We start from the raw sequence: 20890 nt of genomic DNA, 5'->3' as shown, positions 1-20890 counted from the left end.
TTGTTTCTCCTTGAAGAGGTGTCACTTCTCGTCCAAGAAGCTTCATCCATTCTGACTGAATGGTAGGGAATGGAAAGATTTATGCTCCTTGCAGTCATCTGGTCATTAGTACTCTCTCTGAGAATACTCCTTCCATTCCTCCTCCCCCCCCATTTCAGTCAGAACTGAAGAAGCTTCTTGGACGAGAAGCAAAACATCTTCAAAGAAAAAAACCAGCAAGTCCCGTTGCCTCTTGAAAAAAGCACCTTTGGGGAAACCTTGACCTGGATGATGGAGGATCTTCATAGACTTTCCTCACCGCCCTTGAGATTGACCTTCTGAAGAAATTTGTGTTCTTCCACTCCAGACTATGCCGTTGGATTTGGCGGGAAGTACGGCGTCCAGAAGGACCGTCAAGACAAGTCCGCCCTGGGCTGGTCCCACAAGGAGGAGGTCAAGCCCCATGAATCCCAAACAGGTCTGGAACCTCCAAGCCAACCTTGGTTCATCTCAATTTAATATCTCATGGCCTTTCTGAAGAACCTCATGTTCTCCCTTTGCAGACCACGCCGTTGGATTTGGTGGGAAGTACGGCATTCAGAAGGACCGCCAAGACAAGTCCGCCTTGGGATGGGCCCACAAGGAGGAGATCAAGCCCCATGAATCCCAGACAGGTCTGTAGAGGAGAAGGTGCAGCCTGATGGTCCCAGATATGGCAGCCCCATGTCTTGCCTGGGGCCAATATGTTCAAGGGGTTCTTTTTCTTCCTCGTTATTCTGCTACACAAGGAGCTTCTCACGTCATGAATATGAACTCTAGAATTGGCTCAGGACAGGGACAGAAATTTAGGGATCCCAGAAAGACGGTTGTCCAACCTCCGCTTGGAAGCTCCCAGGGAAGGAAGTCCATCTGCCTTTGGATCTTGGGAGTGGCAAGTCCGTTCCACCCCCCATCAAAACAGGGAGAGCTAATGATCAGCCCAAATCACAAAGGAAGACGTAGAGAACTTTAGAACCTACTCACCCTGCAATCTATTTGCTCCAAGAGAAGAGAATATTTGTAGTTGAGGGTTGAGCTGTGGAGTCCTTGGTGGCCTCTGAGCATGGTGGGTTCCTTGCAGATGTTTCATGACCCAACTAGGTAACATCATCAGTGCTATACTCTTTATTATCATTGATATTAATTAGTTGGGTCATGAATCATCTGCAAGGCAAGCAAAACAACCAAGCTTAGAGACCACCAAGGACCCCCCTCCTCCTTCTCCTCTCCTTCACTGCTTTTCCTTCCTTCTTCCTTTTCCTCTTCTCCTTCTCATCCTCCTCCTGCACTTCACAAACCCCTTCCCATCTAACACTGATGAAATTACTTAGTTGGGTAGTGAAATATCTGCAAGAATGTACAGGTTCAGAGAGCACCATGGACCACACAGTCCTCCTCCTCCTCCTCCTCCTCCTCCTTCCCTCTGCAACCTCAGTCCCTTCCAGCATTGATGACGTTGCCTAGTTGGGCCATGAAATACTATACTTGCAAGGATACAACCAAGCTCAGAGAGCACCATGGACCCCACAAGGTACTGACTATGGGCACACAACCAGGTCAATTGAAGATTTAGTGGCTGCACTCACACAGGTTAGGCTTTGCACTTGTGAGTGGCTTCTTCAGTTGTGCCAAGCCAGGCAATCAATCTGTTGGGTTTGTGATTCTGCCTTTCCATCCAACTCAGAAAATGCCTTCTTTGTTTTGTGTTCTCTCCCTGGGAGCTGCAAGGCCATTTGCTGCCTCTCAAACAATCTCTCATGTCTCTCTTTTGTCTTTCTGGAAAATGTTGTGTCTTCTCATTGCAGACCACGCCGTTGGATTTGGCGGGAAGTACGGCGTTCAGAAGGACCGGCAAGACAAGTCCGCCCTGGGTTGGTCCCACAAGGAGGAGGTCAAGCCCCATGAATCCCAAACAGGTCTGGAAGCTCCAAGCCAACCTTGGTTCATCTCAATTCAATATCTCATGGCCTTTCTGAAGAACCTCATCTTCTCCCTTTGCAGACCATGCCGTTGGATTTGGCGGGAAGTACGGCGTGCAGAAGGACCGCCAAGACAAATCTGCCCTTGGATGGGCCCACAAGGAGGAGGTCAAGCCCCATGAATCCCAGACAGGTCTGTGGAAGGAGATGGGGCTGGGCAATCTCTTAGAAGAGCATAAATGTACAACATAGAAACCATGTTCTGAAATCTTTTAGCTAAGGATCACAAGATCCCATTCCTCTTTTGCAAGTTCAAGCTTCCAGGTTCTTCTCCAGAACTTTGAGGCTCCAAAACCTGAAAGAGATAGTGGTATTTCTGGGTAGCAGATGTTTGGCACCCTTCTTTATTATTTTCAAAGGTCCTATTGTCCTCCTCATTTCTCAGCTGTGCATAGTTGTGTATATTTGAGGGGCTGCCACAAAGAACAGGGGGCCAACCTATTCTGCAAAGAACTCGCGGGCAGGACAAGAAGCAACAGATGGATAACTAATCAAGGAGAGAAGCAACTTAGAACTAAGGAGAAACTTCCTAACAGTGAGAACAATTAACCAGTGGAATAGCTTGCCTTCAGAAGTTGTGACTGCTCCATCACTGGAAGTTTTTAAGAAGGGATTAGACAACCATTGGACCAGGAAGGTATAGAGTTTCCTGCTTGAGCAGAGAATTGGACTAGAGGACCTCCAAGGTCCTTTCCAACTCTGTTATTCTGCTATTTGCATCTACTAGAAAGAAGCAGACGGCACCTGTAGAACTTCACCAGAACACCAATTTTAGCCACCTTAGTTGCGTCTCTGCCTTTCTGAAATCTGTTGTATCTGCACAGCTAGTTGTCAGGGTTCCAAATAGCATCCAAAAGTAAATCAGAGTCCGAGGCAAAGAATTCCTCAACATTCCAATTTATTAAGAGAGCCATGTTGGCACATCTGGGGAAACCCGAATCTGAAAGCTTCCCGGTTTTCCCCACCCAGTTGAAAGTCCAGGATCTTTACCCCACACCCACAAGTCCATCCCATGGTCCAATTTCCCCCTGCCACACTGGCAGTTCCTCCCATCCATTTCCGGTCAGGTGCAGAGGTGCAAAGACAATAGATGACCTTGGCTTTCTAGAAAGAATGTTGTTATGGCTACATAGCATCTAACTCCGTACAATCCCCCCTCCCATTTTCCCACAATAGAAAAAGCACAGCAGAATAATTGAAAGTGTGGCAGGCCAAAGATCCAAAAGAAAAGATGGTTGCAGGCTTGACACTAGTTTAGGCAGGACAGTGGTGGTACAGAAAGACTCAATCCACTCAATCTAACCTGAGTTGGATATCTAAGGAGAGGTTCAAGCCCATATGAGTCCTAGGTGGGATTAAGGAAGGAGATGTGATGTATTATGAAATCTCCAGTCTACTTTTATATGTGCAAAGTGGTTCTGGTATGTCAACATACACAATAGGGTTATATTTCTTAGGTGATTAAACCATCAGCTTAGTCATAAGACCCAGGGCCAACTCTTTTAAGGTTCTCCATCATCTAGGTCATGGTTGCCCCAAAGGTGCTTTTTCCAAAAGGCAACTGGACTTCCTTGGTTTTTTCATTGAACATGTCTACCTTCTCATCCAAAACATCTCTCCAGTTCTCCTTAGTTCAGAAGAACCGAAGAAGCTTCTTAGATCAAAAGCGAAACATTTTCAAGTAAAAAAAACCTAGAAAGTTCCATTGCCTTTTGGAAAAAGCACCTTTGGGACAACTCTTTCAATGCAACACCGAGCCCCTTAGGACAGCCCCACAGGCAACTGAGAAGAAAGAACCTCACGTTCAGACTTCTGAGGTCAACCCATGCTTCCACCTTCCATAAAAAGCTGGCTGTTTTGTCTATTGCAGACCATTCTCAAGGCTTTGGAGGCCGTTACGGGGTGCAGAAAGACAGAGTGGACAAGGTAAATGGAGGTTGAGCCTGGGGTGGGCTCATCTGGGTCTTGATGGTTGGGAGAAGGTGTTCCAGGAGGACATTAAACCACTCAAACTCTCTAGTGCGAATGCTTCTCATTCTAGCCCCACTGCTTGATTTAATTCTCCTGATATCAAGGTTTCAGGACAAGCTCCTCCAACCTTTCCCCCTGCAGATATGTCGGACTACAACTCCCATTCATTAGAGTCAGGGTGTCCATAACTTCCTTCTAACCTTTGGCAGTGGACTTATGCTACCCCAGGGAAGTAAAAGAATGTCGAGAGGTCGCCCACTTCTGAGAGATGGAAGCCCCACTGCTTGTTGTATGTCTACCTTGCATGGGGTCCATATAAAATGCCAGTGGAGGAATCTATGGGCATTTGATTGAGCTCCATGATGGCTTTGTGGGCTTCTGCAACGACCGTTGTTGCTGCATTCTTAAACCGATTCCATTAAGCCACGTTACAGCCATTTTCAACCAGACGTAAAAGGAGAAAAATCTGTTTTACACGAACTACAGATTCTTCAGGGGAAGGATAAACCAGGAATGGGTGTAATAAGCACAGATTAGTTTGCCAACCTGAACAACTTGAAGATATGTGGATTTCACTAGAAGTGAGTGTGGAAACCCACTGATGATGTTCCATAGATGGATCATGAAACATCTGCAAGAAAACTGCGAGCTCAGAGAGCACCAAGGGCCCCACAGTCATCCTCCTTCTCCTCTTCCTCCTCCTCTCCACCACCACCACCACCTCCTCCTCTTCGTCTGCAAATCCCACTCCTTTCTAGCACTGTTGATGCCCATAGTTGGGTCGTGAAACATCTGCAAGAAAGCCACCAAGCTCAGAGAGCACCAAGGACCCCAAGTCTACCTGCTCCTCCTTCTCCTCCCATCCCTCCCCTCTAGCATCGATGATGATGTTACCTAGTTGGGTCATGAAACGTCTGCAAGGAAACCACCAAGCTCAGCCAGCACCAGAACTGGACTACAGATGTAGTCTTTTATCGCTTTCCCTTGACTTCTCTTGCAGAGCGCTGCTGGTTTTGGTGAAATGGAAGCTCCCATTTCTTCATATCAGAAGACAAAACCTGTAGAAGCTGGTAAGTTCATTCATGGGCACCTGGGAAGACGGGGAAGATCTCACAGAGAGCAAAAAGTGTCCCTTTCTCATCTCTGGCAAGATGTACTTATATGGATGTGAAATATAGAATCAATTCTGGGAGTTGAAGTCCACAGGTCTTAAAGTGGCCAAGGTTGGACACCCCTGGTTTAATGAGAAGCTAGAGGGAGAGAGGGATAGGAAGAGAGGGTAAGGGGGGAAGATGAGGAGGATAAGGAGGACTGGAATGAGGAGAGAGGAGCAGTAGAAAAGGAGGGGAAGTAGAGTAGGAAAGGATGATGGAGGGAAGAAAGGAGGTAGGAGAGAGGCAGAAGAAAGAGGTGTATGGAGAGCAGAAGAGCTAATAATGGGGTTTTTATCTTTCTGGGCGTTGATGACAAGAGGAACTGATGTAATTACTACAATACAATAGGATATTGGCTATGTAATAGTATAAATGTGATTATATGTTATGAAAGTGGAAAATAAAAACTTTCTATGGATATGGAAGCATAAATACCGTCAACATAGAATGGAGTTTGCTCAGAAGCGGAAATACACCAATGAGAGGAAGAGTGGGAAAGGAGAGAAGAAAGATGGGAAGAGAGGGATAGGGGAGAGGGTAAGGGGGGAAGATGAGGAGGATAAGGAGGAGTGGAATGGAGAGAGAGGAGAAGGAGAAAGGAAGGGGAAGTAGAGTAGAAAAGGATGATGGGGGGAAGAAAAGAGGTAGGAGAGAGGCAGAAGAAAGAGGTGTATGGAGAGCAGAAGAGCCAATAATGGGTTTTTATCTTTCTGGGCGTTGATGACAAGAGGAACTGATGTAGTTACTACTTAATACAATAGGATGTTGGCTATGTAATAGCCAATACATGTGATTATATGTTATGAAAGTGGAAAATAAAAAAAAGTATATTTAAAATTCGAGAAACTAGATGTTTCACAGCACTTTTCTGAAGAGCAGTCAGTCAGAGGACCTACACAATCCCACCAGGGACAATTCAGCGTCTCCTTTTGATTGGAGATGGAGGAAGCTTCTCCTCACAGTTCTGAAGCCCCTCTATTGACCTTCTCATTGGAAACAGCTTCTGCTGGGATGGGGAACTTGAGGCAACGTTTTGAAAACATGGCCAAGACTGCAGAGGAAGAGAACAAGAAGAAGGCAGAGGAGGAACGGACTCGTCGCCAAGCCCGAGAACTTCAGGAAACCCAACAAAAGTCAAAGGTGAGGATCTTGAGTCTTGACTAGCTTTGTTCTCCATCAGTCAACTCAAACCAGGTTTACGGTCAATCTCTGGGGCTAAGACCTTCTTGGTTTAGGATTATAGCCAAGTGTTATTACAACTTCACTGAAGTGAAGCTGATTTTGATGCATCTGGGACCAGTTAGCCATGTGTCTTCACCTTCACTTCATGAGTAGACATCTTTGTAGAGGTAATCCTTGAGCTATGGCCACAATTAAGCCCAAAATTTCTGTTGCTAAGCGAAAATGAGGGTTTTTTCCTCATTTTACGACCTTTCTTGCCACACTTGCTAAATGAATCACTGCAGTTGTTAAGTTAGTACCATGATTGTCCAGTTCATCTGGTTTCCCTGTTGAGTTTGTTGGTCAGAAGGTCGCAAAAGGGGATCATAGAACCCCGGAGATGACCACAACCGTCATAAATGTAAGTCAGTTGCCAAGTGGCTGAAATTTTGATCATGTAACATTCATATAACTGCAACGGTTGTAAGTGTGAAAAATAATCCCAAGTCATTTCCCCCCCAGTGCTGTTGTATCTTCAAATGGTCATTAAATGAATTGTTGCAACTTGAAGACTACCCATACTCTTCAACTAATCAGAATAGAGCTAGAAAGGACCTCAGAGGTCTTCTAGTCCAACCTCCTGCTCAGGAAGGAAGCCCTTTTCAATTTCAGACAAGTGGCTGTCCAATCTCTTCTTCAAAACCTCCAGTGATGGAGCACCCGCAAATTCTGGTGGCAAGTTGTTCCACTGGTAAATTGTCCTCGTTGTTAGGAAGTTTCTCCTTAATTCCAGGTTGAATCTCTCCTTGATATGTTTCCATCCATTGTTTCTCGTCCTATACTCTGAGGTGCTTTGGAGAATAAGTTGACTCCCCTCCTCTTTGGGGCAGCCCCTCAAATACTGGGATAGGGACCCATCTAAGGGAGTAGTTGAGGCCCACAAATTCCAGAAGGCCAGGTGATCTCCACCTTGAAGGACCTTTCCAGAAACGTCCTCCCTCTTCACGGGAATGGAAGTGTTGATTTGGGGAACCCATGGGCACTTCCTGTTCTTTGTGTTAGCCATTTCTTCTGCTACGGAGGGAAACCAAAGCGAGGTTGACCTCCAGGAACACATTGCTGAATCTCTTCCTCCTTTAAGGACATGAAGAAGAGCGAAGAGCGAGATCGAAGCCCTCCGCCGGTGCCTGGACAGACGCCCCGAAAGGGCAACCTGCCCCCTCTGCCTCCCCAACACCAGGTAGGGAGACCGAATGAATGAGTAATGTCTGAATGTGAATTCACAGGGTACGACGTTGCTGCCATCAAGGGGAACACGAGCAATTCGTTTCCAGACAGCTTCTGTGCATCTGTGCTCTCTGAGCTTGGCTGTTTTCTTGCAGACATTTCGTGACCCAACCAGGTAACATCATCAGGTTGGGTGGGTCATGAAATATCTCAAGCTCAGACACCACTAAAGAATCCAGAGTCCTCCTCCTCCTTTTCCTTTTCCTCTTTCTCTTCTTCCCCTTCCTCCCTCTCCTCCTCTTCTTCTTCCTCCTCCCCCCTCCTCTTGAACTCCTCAAACCCCCTCCCTTCTAGCATTGATGATGTTACCTAGTTGGGTCATGAAATATGTGGAAGGAAATAACCCAAGCTCAGAGACTACTAAGGAATCCACAGTCGTCATCGTTGTCATCCTCCTCCTCCGCTTCCTCCTCCTCCTCCTCTTCTTCTTCCTCCTCCCCCTCCTCTCTGTAAATCCCACTCCCTTCTAGCATTGATGATGTTACCTAGTTGGGTCATGAAATATCTGCAAGAAAATAACCCAAGCTCAGAGACTACTAAGGAATCCACAGTCCTCCTCCTCCTCCTCCTCCTCCTCCTCCTCCTCCTCCTCCTCCCTGCAAATCCCACTCCTAGCACTGATGATTTTACCTAGTCAGGTCATGAAATAGCTGCAAGAAAATAACCCAAGCTCAGAGATCACTAAGGAATCCACAGTCATCAACGTTGTCGTCGTTGTCCTCCTCCTCTTCCTCCTCCTCCGCTTCCTCCTCCTCCTCCTCCTCTTCTTCTTCCTCTTCCCCCTCCTCTCTGTAAATCCCACTCCCTTCTAGCACTGATGATGTTACCTAGTTGGGTCATGAAATATCTGCAAGAAAATAACCCAAGGACCTTACAATTGTTGTCCTCCTCTTCCTCCCCCTTCCTTCTCAATTATGATCATAAGTCAAGGATTACCAGTATCATATAGTGTTGACTGTTGCTGTCTGTCATTATGAATGAAGGGTTGTCCTAGGTGGGTGTCCCATCTAGTCAAATTCTGGTTCCTCCAGAAAAAAAGTAGCCTTGATGGGAACCAAGCTTGTTGAAGGATGTGGTCTTTTTTTTCCAGGAAGAAGAGGAAGAGGAAGAGGAAGAGCCTCCTGTTCTTCCCCCACGGAGCCTGGACCTGGAAGGTGACCCCAGAGAGCCTCCTCTCCCACCTTCTGGCCACCTGAAACAGGAGCAGCCCATCTATACGGAAAGCATCGAGGATGGAGGTGATTATGAGGAGCTGATTGGGAACATGGACTACGAGGAACCCCCTCCTCTCTTAGCTGACTATGACCAGCTGGGGGATTATGAGGAAATGCCGGACCACAAGGAGGCCTCCAAAGATGATGGTGCTGAAGAGGACCAGGAGTATGAGGAGCTCTGCAGTGGCCACCCTGGAGGAATGGCTTCTTCAGGTGAGAGAAGGACGGCGAGTTGGTTGAGTAGGTTGAACTTTACCTTCACGCTGGAGACTCAAGCCCTGATGTAAATGTGTAGTACGTGCTGGTTGTTGCTTAATAAAAACTGGGCTAGAGAAGGTTGCTTCAGAACATATTGTATGTTACGAGTTCCCTCTCTTAAGGAGGTCCATTGGTGATAACAAGAAGAAGGGCCTTCTCTGTGGTGGCCCTGTGGAGATAAGACTGGTCTCACCGGTCTTTCCAAAGGCCCTGAGCACCTGGCTTGCCAGCGGTCCAGGGAACCCCAAAGAATGATATGAAGCCCATCAAGTGGTTGGTTTGATGGTTGTCATCAGGGGATGAGGGTTTATTGGGGTTTTTATTTGGGATTTTATTTCTGTAAGCCAGCTTCAGTCACCATGAGTTGGGCGGCCATATAAATCTTCTTAATAAATAAATAAATATGTTGGATTTGAGAAGGAGACTGTATTTGGAAGAATGGTCCCACTTCCCCTAATATTGGAAAATTGCTATCATGTCACCCCTAGTCCTCCTCTTCATTACAGTGGACATACCCAGTTCCTGCAACCGTTCTTCACATGTTTTAGCCCTTTAATCCTCTTTCTTGCTCTTCTCTGCACTCTTTCCAGAGTCTCCACATCTTTTCCACATCGTGGTGACCAAAACTGAATGCCGTATTCCAAGTGTGGCCTTCCCAAGGCCTTGTAAAGTGGTATTAACCCTTCACGTGATCTTGATTCTATCCCTCTGTTTATGTAGCCTAGAACTGCGTTGGCTTTTTTGGCAGCTGCTGCCCACGGCTGGCTCATATTGAAGTGATTGTCCACCAAGACTCTTGGAATATATCCCTCTGTGATAGATGTGCCTTGATTTAAATTCTTGCACCACTGACTGTGGGAGCAGTTGAGCTTCAACTCTGTTTTCAAGTTAACTGGACTCTGTAAGAGGCAGGACAATTCGCGCAACAGTCACAATGAGGTGACTCTATCTCCACAATTTTCTTTTTCAGGTGTCGAAGAGCATGTATACGATGTGAGTGAAGGAAGCCTATCTGCTCAGGCCCTCTATGACTATCAAGGAGGTGCGTCATTTCCTCTGGATAATGGGGAGTGGGAAGCACAGGGAGGTGACTATGATGGGCGAGGAATAACAGAGTTGGAAGGGGACCTTGGAGGGCTTCTAGTCCAACCACTGCTCAAGCAGGAGACCCCAGACCACTCATGCCCAACATTTTTGTGGTTGGGTGCCAAAGATGTGAGGGTGTGCATGTGATAGAGCAGTGTTTCTCAACCTCGGCAACTTGAAGACGTCTGGACTTCAACTCCCAGAATTCCCCAGCCAGCATTCGCTGGCTGGGGAATTCTGGGAGTTGAAGTCCAGACGTCTTCAAGTTGCCGAGGTTGAGAAACACCGTGATAGAGCATGTATGTGCTGGCACACCCATAATGCAAAGCATGCCCTCATATGCACATGCACACATAAATCCCCCCTTCACGGTCCCCCACACGTGTGCCACACTACTTTCCTCCAAACTGAGCTTGGTATTTGTTGGGGGGGCGTGTCAGGCTGTTTTCACCCTCCCTAGGCTCCAGGAAAGCCTCCGGAGCCTGGGGAGGGCGAAAATAGCCTGCCCCAGCCTTCCGGAAGGGCAAAAGTCAGCTGTCCGGCGCTCACATGTGCACTGGAGCTGACAGCTCGCATGCTGGCAGATATGATTCCACGTGCCACCTGTGGCATGCATGCCATAGGTTCTCCATCATGGCCTTAAACCATTCCAGACACATGATTGTCCAAAGATGGAGCACCCACAACTTCTGGAGGAAAGTTGTCCCACTGATTAATTGTCCTTTGAGGAAAATGCTTACTCTTAGTCTGAACATGTCTTATCTTGCCTGCTAGTTAAGACCTCCATCTTCTTTTTTCCAGAGGGGGATGATGAGATCTCCTTTGACCCTGGAGACACCATCACGTCCATCGAACAGGTGGATGAAGGCTGGTGGCGTGGATCTTGCCGTGGTAGAGTTGGCCTCTTCCCCGCTAACTACGTGAAGCTCCTTCCGTGAAGTTCTGCCCAGTGGTGGTCACCCATCCCTCGCTTTTCCAGTACCCTTACTTGCTGTGTGACCCAACAGGCCAGAACCCTGCCCCCGAGGTAGGGGAAGTGGAAAAGACCTGCCTCCTCTTGCGTGGACCAATCAGAAGCTTCTCCTTCTTACAGCAATTGTACACTGCCAGGATCTGTCCTCCTGTTCTTCTGGTCACGCGGTGATCTCTGAACCCATTCAGGCTGCAACTGTTTTCTTTCATCTCCATCAGTGGGTCCTCAAAATCTCCCCATGCCCCAATCTTTCTGGGACTCCTAATTCTATCTTGGCCAAATCACGGGCATGGAAGCTCCATGGGCTTCGAAGGATGGAGATTAGCTCTGTTCCTACAGGTGGTCCTTCACTTACAACCTTTCATTGAGCAACCGAAGTTGCGACAGCATTGAAAAAAAGTGACGATCCTTGTGTCTCTATCACAGTTTCCCCACAGCTGCTGCTCTTCTGCTTTTGAGCAGGTGCCCCCAAATACCGTATTTTTCAGAGTATAAGACGCACCTCCCCCCCAAAAAACCTGGGTGCGTCTTATACACTGAATACAGCATTTTTGGCATCCCGTTTTTTGCAAAAATGGACGCTTGGAGGGTTTGGGATGCCTGCAAAGGGCTCCTTGGGGCTGCGGAGGGCTGTTTTTTGCTCGTTTTTGCCCCCCCAGCCCCCAGGAACACTTTGCAACACTCTCAAACTTTAGCTGTGCTAAATGGTAGTTGGGTTAATGTTATTACATCCGGAATGATATCTCCCGTTCTTAGAATTTGGGTGGAGGAGAATGTAAATTTTTAATTCCTATCACTGGAGGTGAAGTTCTTTGGTTTGGTGACTAGGCTGGCCCAATATTTCTTCATGGGAACAAAAATTGTTTAACTGTGTAACTGTTTATTTCATTTGTATGCCGCCCTTTTCCCCCGAGGGGGACTCAGGGCGGCTCACAGCTCAAGACAAGGGAAGGGGGGATACAAACAATTTGACAAACAACACAAAACAATACATAATTTAAAAGCGCAACAATCATACCATTCGAGATCTCTGCTGGGGGCTATTAAGAAAGACCCGATTGGCTTTCTGTCTTTAAGAGCATGTTTCTCCATTTCTCCTTTAGGGAAATATAACATCCTGCCTCTTTTAATATCCCCCAAAACATTTCATTCTTCTAGGAGGGGGAGGGGCTTCTCACACATTGGAGGTTCCTAAATTTTATAACATTGGAGGCTCCAAGTGGAACAGTGTTCGTTCGTTCATTCATTCATTTTTTTCCCCATTCAACGTTTTTTATTTGTTAAAACAAATTATACATGTTATAGGAACAAAGAGTTGTCTGGGTCTTTTTTACATCCTCTCAATTCCATAGTCTTTTTTACATCATTGTTTCGTATTCACTTTCAGCCAACTTTTTCTCTTCCGTTATTTTCCATCTTTGTAGTTATTTTTTCTTAATACATAAACAATATCTTCCATTGCCCCTTCAAAGTTACACCAATTTTTCATTTCTTCCCCACCCATCCTTATTTCTTTTTCATGTGACTTTATTGATGTCCATGGCATCGAAGAATTTGGGGTGGAGGGCCAGAACCTCCAGTTTGTCTTGTTGTGTTCAATATAGAGCTCTGAGACCTCTTCCTTTAGAAAGAGTCTCGGGTGGGTTTCAGTCCGATCACAATTCGCAATTCGCAATTTAATGAGCTTATATGCCACCCAATCCCGGAGGGCTCTGGGCGGCTTACAAATACGAAATAGAATAAAATAACACATAGGGGAAAGAAACATACACAGTTTTTAAAAAACACACAACATACATTTGGCTTAGCTGGGGGTTGAACCTGATTTAAAAATCAGCAACCCCAGGCCTGCCGGAACAGCCAGGTTTTAGTGGCTTTTCGGAAGGCCGAGAGAGTGGGAAGGGTCCGGATCTCTGCTGGTAGATCGTTCCACAGAACCGGAGCAGCTACAGAGAAGGCTCTCCCCCGAGTAGTCGCCAGCCGGCATTGTCCAGTCGACGGCACCCGGAGGAGGCCTAGCCTGTGAGTTCTTATCAGACGTTGGGAGGTGTGTAGCAGGAGACGGTCTCTCAGATATCCAGGTCCATGCCATGTAGGGCTTTAAAGGTAATCACCAGCACTTTGTAGCACGTCCGGAGACCAATAGGGAGCCAGTGCAGCTCGCGGAGGATAGGTGTAACATGGGTGTACTGAGGTACACCCGATATCGCTCGCGCGGCTGCATTCTGGACCAACTGTAGTCTCCGAACACTCCATAATTTTGTGACGGGGTTTGGTGTGGGTCATGCTGAAGATGTTACCTATCCTGGTAATGAAAATTTGGGAAATCAATCCATGAACTCAGAGGATGAACCTCCACCCTCATCCTCCACCTGAGCTACAGATATTCCCCACTATCACAAAGGAACAATGAAGGGTGTCCATGCCCAACTTCTTTACTGCCTTTGTCTTGCTTGCCAAGTGACACAAGAGCCCACAGCCGTGCCTGAGGTAGTGGAAGTGGAAAAGAGCTGCCTCTCCTTTTGCCAGAGAATTTATCTATGTTTATTTTGGGCTCTCAGCCAGCAAAAGCCAGGACTGATAAAGACAGTGGGCTATCAGAAGCTTCTTCTTCTTAATTAAAATGTGGGGTCTCCAAGATCTGCATACCTGCTCTTCCACTCGGATGGGGAATTCTGAGTGTATTTAGGGTAAAACCAATGAAAATTCAGAAAAAAACAAACACAGCATTTGTCCAAGATATACATATTTTATTCCAATTGTTCTACTCATCATCTATCTCAATGCATAGCCCACACAGCCTTCTCCTTGTAGTTATAGTATTATAATTAGTATTTTGGAAGAATGGGATTCTATTGTCCCAAATCCTTGATTGGAGGAGCCAAGGTGGCGCAGTGGTGAAATGCAGCACTGCAGGCTACTGCTAGATCAGCAGGTCAGCGGTTCAAATCTCACCGGCTCAGGGTTGACTCAGCCTTCCATCCTTCCGAGGTGGGTAAAATGAGGACCCAGATTGTTGGGGGCAATATGCTGACTCTCTGTAAACCGCTTAGAGAGGCCTGAAAGGCCTATGAAGCGGTATATAAGTCTACTGCTATTGCTATTGCTATTGATTGGCTACCATATCAATACCATATGAATAGTTGTTGTTCATCATTTTACAAAATCTGAAACAACCATAGGGAGGTGTAAGTCAGGAGGATATTGAAGAGGGAAAAGATCCTTCTGGAAATAGCTTGAACAGCGTATCACAGGTAGGTGGGAGAAAGTTCTCCAGATCTTTTTTCCCCCTTTCCCCTTTAAATAATTAAATCAAAATGAGGACACAGGAAGGAAGGAGATGGCAGGTAGAGTCCAAAATGTCATTGAGCCAATCAACCTTATTGGAATTTACCTCTACACAATCCCTCAGTCTGGAAAACCTGTTGCTGCTCTACTAAAAAGAATATGCAGAGAGACTAGGAAGTCAGTATTTCCTAGTGTCTCTGCTTTCAGTACTTTCCAAGACACGCATCATCTTTCTCCTGAATTTGCAGAAGCTTTTGTAGGGCCCCTTTGACCTCCTTGTTTCGGAGGCTGTAGATTAGGGGGTTCAGCATGGGGGTGACAACACAATATAAGATGGAGATCAAGGTGTCCACTCCCACCTCTAAGGAGTAGCCCACACTGGGATGGTTGTAATTCAAGTTGGCCATCCCAAAGTAGACGATGACCGTAATCAAGTGGGCAGCACAGGTGGAGAAGGTCTTTCTCCTTCCAGTGCTGGAACGGATCTTCAGAATTGTAGATAGGATGTAGACGTATGAAATGATGACAAGGAGGAAAGGACAGATTCCTACAAAGATAGTTGTTATGTGAAGAGTCATCTCATTGACATAAGTATCACTGCAGGCAATTTTCAAGAGAGGGGGGACATCGCAGAAGATGTGATGGATCTGGTTGTTGCCACAGAAGGCCACATCAGTGGCCAGTGCAGTGTGAATGGCAGAGTCAACCATGCCCCAGATCCATGAAGCTGTAGCCAGAGGGACTCGCACCCACTTACTCATGAGTTGAGTATAGCGCAAAGGTTCACAGATGGCCGCATAGCGGTCATAGGCCATCACAGCCAGCAGTGCGCATTCAGTTCCCGCAAAGGTCATGAGGAAGAACATCTGGGCCATGCATTCATTGTAGGAGATGGTGGGCTGCTGGCACAGGAGGTTCACCAGGATGGCAAATGTCCAAGCAGGACAGATGGCTGAGGAAATAGTACATGGGACTGTGGAGGCGTGAATCCACCTGGATCAAAAGGAGTATGACCGAGTTGGCCACCAAGGTGATGAGGTAGATGGCCAGGAACAGCAGAAAGAAGAAAGGTTGACCTCTAGGCATGCTGGAGAAACCCAGGAACAAGAACTCGGTCACCTGCGGGGTCTGGTTGCCACCTGCCATGAGGTCCATCCAGATGTGGTGGACAACGTTGGAACGCAGCAGCATTTAGGAGTAGCATCTGGAATCAAACCACAGCATAAAGGAGAAGCTTCCTGAACATGAATGAATCACTAGACTGGACTAATTAAACAATGGTTGGCATGAATAAAACAATCATCACGCATGAGACATTGCTCTTGGAATGTTCATACTTTTGATTCAGTGGGGTGACAGTCCCTTACAGCCATTTCCCTCCAGTCAACTCTCCCCAAAACCCACTTGACACACAGATGCTATGTGTGAGCTTGCCCCCGCTCTTTTTTCCATTTTTTTAGAGGGCCATTTTTTCAATGACCCTCTAAAAAGATGCACATTTTCAGCTGCCTGCAACGGATATCAACCCTTCCCTTCCCCACCATCATCCAGTCAGAGCTGAAGAAGCTTCTTGGATGAGAAGCGAAAACGTCTTCAAAAGAATACAAAACAAGGAAGTCCAGTTGCCTTTTGAAAAAGCAGCTTTGGGAGAACCCTGACCTGGAGGACGGAGAATCTCTACAGACGTCCAAAAGTGGAGATTTCTGCTCCCACAATTTGGGAGGGTTTGAGCAAAGAATAAATACAGGGGTGAAATTCAGCTGGTTCTGGCAGTTTGTTCTGACAGCAGAGCTGGCCGAAGAACTCTGGGAGTTGAAGTCCACAAGTCTTAAAGTTCCCAAGAGTTGGAGACACCTGTTCCGGACAATGGCTTGGGTTGAGGTGCATCTGAAATGAGTAGTGCATGCATTAATCTCTCCCCCTCCCCACCTTTTCTTCAGGCTGATCTGAGATCTCGTTGCCCCTCGTGTTCCTCACCTGTTCAAAGCCTCCTGGATGAAACTGGTAGACGTGAGCGGCTTCTCCCTTCCCTTTTTGCCACTGCTTTGTGTGTTTTTCATGGCACCTGAGAAGCCCCTGGAGAGGACTTGTATCACCATGGAGGAAAGGAAAAAAAACATCTCCATGCTTCTCACTTGGGAGATTGTTGCTGAAATCTTTGGAGCTTTGGAATAAGGGCCGGGAGCTGGGAACTTAGACCAACAACCAGATGTAGAAGGATTGAGAGAATGTCCTCTGCGCTTAGTTATAGAGCCCTAACAATAGCAATAGGCCTTAGACTTTTTTATGAGATTGAGAGAGTTCATTTGTATGCCGCCCTTTTCCCTGGGGGGACTCAGGGCGGCTTACAACTCGAAGGGGGGGGGGAAACAAACATTTAACACGTAAAACAATACATAATTAAAAGCACAACATTCATACCATTCGGGTGGGTTACAGTCTTTAGCCTTAGAAGGTCGCAAAAAGGGATCACGTGACCCCGGGATACGGCGTCTTATAGACTGAATACAGCATTTTTGGCATCCCGTTTTTTGCAAAAATGGACGCTCAGAGGGTTTGGGATGCCTGCAAAGTGCTCCTTGGGGTTGTGGAGGGCTGTTTTTTGCTCGTTTTTGCCCCCCCAGCCCCCAGGAACACTTTGCAGGACTCTCAAACTTTAGCTGTGCTAAATGGTAGTTGGGTTAATGTTATTACATCTGGAATGGTATCTCCCGTTCTTAGAATTTGGGTGGAGGAGAATGTACATTTTTAATTCCTATCGCTGGAGGTGAAGTTCTTTGGTTTGGTGACTAGGCTGGCCCAATCTTTCTTCATGGGGAAAAAAATCTCTGCTGGGGGGGCTATTAAGAAAGACCCGATTGGCTTTCTGTCTTTAAGAGCATGTTTCTCCATTTCTCCTTTAGGGAAATATAATATCCTGCCTCTTTTAATATCCCCCAAAATATTCTAAAATTCAGAAAAAAACAAGCACAGCATTTGTCCAAGATATACATCTTTTATTTCAATTGTTCTATTCATCATCTATCTCAACGCATATCCCACACAGCCTTCTCCTTGTAGTTATAATATTATAATTAGTATTTTGGAAGAATGGGATTCTATCATCCCAAATCCTTGATTGGCTACCATATCAATACCATATGAATAGTTGTTGTTCATCATTTTACAAAATCTGAAACAACCTTAGGGAGGTGTAAGTCAGGAGGATATTGAAGAGGGAAAAGATCCTTCTGGAAATAGCTTGAACAGCGTATCACAGGTAGGTGGGAGAAAGTTCTCCAGATCTTTTTCACCCCCTTTCCCCTTTAAATAATTAAATCAAAATGAGGACACAGGAAGGAAGGAGATGGCAGGTAGAGTCCAAAATGTCATTGAGCCAATCAACCTTATTGGAATTTACCTCTACACAAACCCTCAGTCTGGAAAAACTGTTGCTGCTCTACTAAACAGGATATGCAGAGAGGCTAGGAAGGAGACCAAAGATTTTCCTTCAGTACTTTCCAAGACATCAATCATCTTTCTCCTAAATTTGCAGAAGCTTTTGTAGGGCCCCTTTGACCTCCTTGTTTCGGAGGCTGTAGATTAGGGGGTTCAGCATGGGGGTGACAACACAATATAAGATGGAGATCAAGGTGTCCACTCCCACCTCTAAGGAGTAGCCCACACTGGGATGGTTGTAATTCAAGTTGGCCATCCCAAAGTAGACGATGACCGTAATCAAGTGGGCAGCACAGGTGGAGAAGGTCTTTCTCCTTCCAGTGCTGGAACGGATCTTCAGAATTGTAGATAGGATGTAGACGTATGAAATGATGACAAGGAGGAAAGGACAGATTCCTACAAAGATAGTTGTTATGTGAAGAGTCATCTCATTGACATAAGTATCACTGCAGGCAATTTTCAAGAGTGGGGGAACATCGCAGAAGATGTGATGGATCTGGTTGTTGCCACAGAAGGCCAAATTGGTGGCCAGTGCAGTGTGAATGGCAGCGTCAACCATGCCCCAGATCCATGAAGCTGTAGCCAGAGGGACTCGCACCCACTTACTCATGAGTTGAGTATAGCGCAAAGGTTCACAGATGGCCGCATAGCGGTCATAGGCCATCACAGCCAGCAGTGCGCATTCAGTTCCCGCAAAGGTCATGAGGAAGAACATCTGGGCCATGCACTCGTTGTAGGAGATGGTGGGCTGCTGGCGCAGGAGGTTCACCAGGATGGTGGGGAGGGTGACCGAGGAATAGCAAATGTCCAAGCAGGACAGATGGCTGAGGAAATAATACATGGGACTGTGGAGGTGTGAATCCACCTGGATCAAAAGGAGTATGACCGAGTTGGCCACCAAGGTGATGAGGTAGATGGCCAGGAACAGCAGAAAGAAGAAAGGTTGACCTCTAGGCATGCTGGAGAAACCCAGGAACAAGAACTCGGTCACCTGCAGGGTCTGGTTGCCACCTGCCATGAGGTCCATCCAGATGTGGTGGACAACGTTGGAACGCAGCAGCATTTAGGAGTAGCATCTGGAATCAAACCACAGCATAAAGGAGAAGCTTCCCAACCATGAATGAATCACTAGACTGGACTAATTAAACAATGGTTGGCATGAATAAAACAATCATCAGGCAGGAGACATTGCTCTTGGAATGTTCATACTTTTGATTCAGTGGGGTGACAGTCCCTTACAGCCATTTCCCTCCAGTCAACTCTCCCCCAAACCCACTTGACACACAGATGCTATGTGTGAGCTTGCCCCCGCCCTTTCACACCCCTGTGCAAAGATGCAAAACGGGGAGGGACAGTGATGCACACAGCTGGGAACGTACAACTGAATCCACACTGTCTATCGGACATTAATACAATTGAGGTATTTCCCGAGAAGAGTCCTCCACTCCTCTGCTCACAACAGAATCCCTTACACCACCAGGCTCAAAAGGTTTGGGCTTGGACAACCTGGAATTATGCCACCGAGGTTCTGACCTAAGCCTAGTACACAAAATTGTCTGCTACAACATCCTACCTGTCAACGACTACTTCAACTTCAACCACAATAATACACAGGCAAACAATCGATAAAAACTCAAGGTCAACCGCTCCAAGCTCGATTGCAGAAAATACAACTTCAGCAATAGAGTGGTCAATGCCTAGAATGGTCTACCTGATTCCATTGTTAGTCCCTCAAACCCCTCTATCTTTAACCTTAAACTGTCCACTGTGAACCTCGCCCCATTCCAAAGAGGTCTCTAAGGGTGCGTGCCTACCAGTGTGCCCATCGTCCCTGTCCGAATGTCCCCATTGATATGTACTCATTTTATGTGTTCATGACCACATTTTACTTATTTATCTCCATTTGTGCCAATCTCATTGTCAGCCTCTGCTTTGCTGTTGCTTTGGCTGCCATTGAAACGGGGAGGGGGGGCATGGTATTTGGGAGGGGTTTACTAATTGTGCTGGAGGGAGATTCTGGAGTTCTGCTGCCTGTCGGACTACGCATGCAGAGGAGTTTCCCGCCAAGGCTAACGGCACCGACATTCCATCTTAGTGATGCCTTTTGAAGTTATCTCACACCTGACACTTAGGAGAATTATGATTGGACTGTAACTGGGATGCCAAGGGGTGGGGAATGGGCTATTCTATATATCAATCGCTTTCGTGCCTAAATAATCAGACTTCGCTTTGCTACGCCTTTAATCATTTATAATTAGTAAAAGTACACTTGATTTCTACCTATGGAGTCTCGTGGTCTTCTTTCCTAATTACTCAATGAAGAGGTGCTGACACTCATGCGATAATTTCCATGTCAATACTAATACCTCTTACCTTGTACATGTTGACAAATAAATAAATAAAGAATTCCTTCCAAATCTTCCTCCCCAAATTGAGAGATTAAGAAGGCGATGGAGAGGAAAGTTCAAGAGTAGTTTGTGCACCTGATCATTACGAGGGAACACCAACAGCATTTAGCAGTAGCATTTAGACTTATATACCGCTTTACGGTGCTTTTACAGCCCTCCCGAGGGTTAATACAGTCAGCCACTTGCCTGCAAAAATCTGGGTCCTCATTTTACCCACCTCGGAAGGAGGGAAGGCTGAGCCAACCTTGAGCCTTGGTGAGATTCGAGCTGCCAAATTGATGGCAGCCGGGGATCAGCAGAAGGAGCTGCACCACCACGGCTCTTAATCCTGATAGCTGTGCAAATTTTCCTGTAGCCACAAAAGGCGTCCCAAAGGTGCTTTTTTCAGGAGGCACCTGGCACTTTCTAGTTTTTTTCTTTTGCTTCTTTGCTCTGGAACGATCTCCCCATCGAGATCCGGACCCTTACCATCCTTCCGGCTTTCTGCAAAGCTACTAAGACCTGGCTGTTCCGGCAGGCCTGGGGCTGTTGACTCTTCCAGCCCCATCCGAGGTACGAATGTTGCTGTATTTTTAAATTGTTTTGTCTTTTTATTTTTATTTTGTACCCCCCCTCCCCCTCAGATTGTTAGCCGCCCTGAGTCTCTCGGGAATAG

The 20890-nt window shown here is 46.6% G+C and overlaps 3 protein-coding genes across 3 annotated transcripts in view; 1 reads left to right on the top strand and 2 right to left on the bottom strand.

The window, feature by feature from the left end:
• Positions 1-11616, top strand: part of GOLGB1 (golgin B1) — a 62448-nt gene extending 50832 nt beyond the window's left edge. Inside the window, exons 23-33 of the mRNA XM_087722620.1 lie at positions 347-457; positions 543-653; positions 1824-1934; positions 2020-2130; positions 3868-3923; positions 4969-5038; positions 6123-6262; positions 7425-7523; positions 8661-8997; positions 10013-10084; positions 10930-11616. Coding sequence (XP_087578746.1) covers positions 347-457; positions 543-653; positions 1824-1934; positions 2020-2130; positions 3868-3923; positions 4969-5038; positions 6123-6262; positions 7425-7523; positions 8661-8997; positions 10013-10084; positions 10930-11066 — 1355 coding nt within the window. The 3' untranslated portion in view covers positions 11067-11616. The remainder of the gene's footprint in view (positions 1-346; positions 458-542; positions 654-1823; positions 1935-2019; positions 2131-3867; positions 3924-4968; positions 5039-6122; positions 6263-7424; positions 7524-8660; positions 8998-10012; positions 10085-10929) is intronic.
• Positions 11617-14592: 2976 nt separating this feature from the next.
• LOC148043971 (olfactory receptor 5V1-like) lies at positions 14593-15544 on the bottom strand. Its single transcript, XM_087722506.1, is given in 2 exon segments — positions 14593-15316; positions 15318-15544. Coding segments are annotated over 2 exon segments (951 nt in total).
• A 36-nt stretch (positions 15545-15580) lies between these two features.
• LOC148043970 (olfactory receptor 5T7-like) lies at positions 15581-18854 on the bottom strand. The gene is made up of 4 exons (XM_087722505.1): positions 17923-18854; positions 16955-17010; positions 16367-16553; positions 15581-15593 (listed from the first exon to the last, which is right to left on the bottom strand). The coding sequence occupies exons 1-4, from the start codon at positions 18852-18854 to the stop codon at positions 15581-15583; spliced, it is 1188 nt and encodes a 395-aa protein (XP_087578631.1).
• Between the last annotated feature and the right edge of the window lie 2036 nt (positions 18855-20890).

This window comes from Thamnophis sirtalis, unplaced genomic scaffold, assembly GCF_051295495.1.
Source record: "Thamnophis sirtalis isolate CommonGarterSnake01/CBP01778 unplaced genomic scaffold, rThaSir2_p1.2 scaffold_9, whole genome shotgun sequence".
NCBI classification, from domain to species: Eukaryota; Metazoa; Chordata; class Lepidosauria; order Squamata; family Natricidae; genus Thamnophis; species Thamnophis sirtalis.
Note: the sequence above shows the minus strand (reverse complement) of the source record. Positions and strands in the feature narration are given on the sequence as shown.

Excerpts from the sequence above, each read along its gene's own strand:
- LOC148043970 (XM_087722505.1), bottom strand. The coding sequence starts at position 18,854 with ATGGACCTCATGGCAGGTGGCAACCAGACCCTGCAGGTGACCGAGTTC. Across the intron at positions 17,011-17,922 it reads GGGGCCCTACAAAAGCTTCT|GGGGGGCAAAAACGAGCAAA; the intron begins GCAAATTTAGGA and ends TCCTGGGGGCTG. Across the intron at positions 16,554-16,954 it reads CCCCAAGGAGCACTTTGCAG|CTCCAAAGATTTCAGCAACA; the intron begins GCATCCCAAACC and ends CTTATTCCAAAG.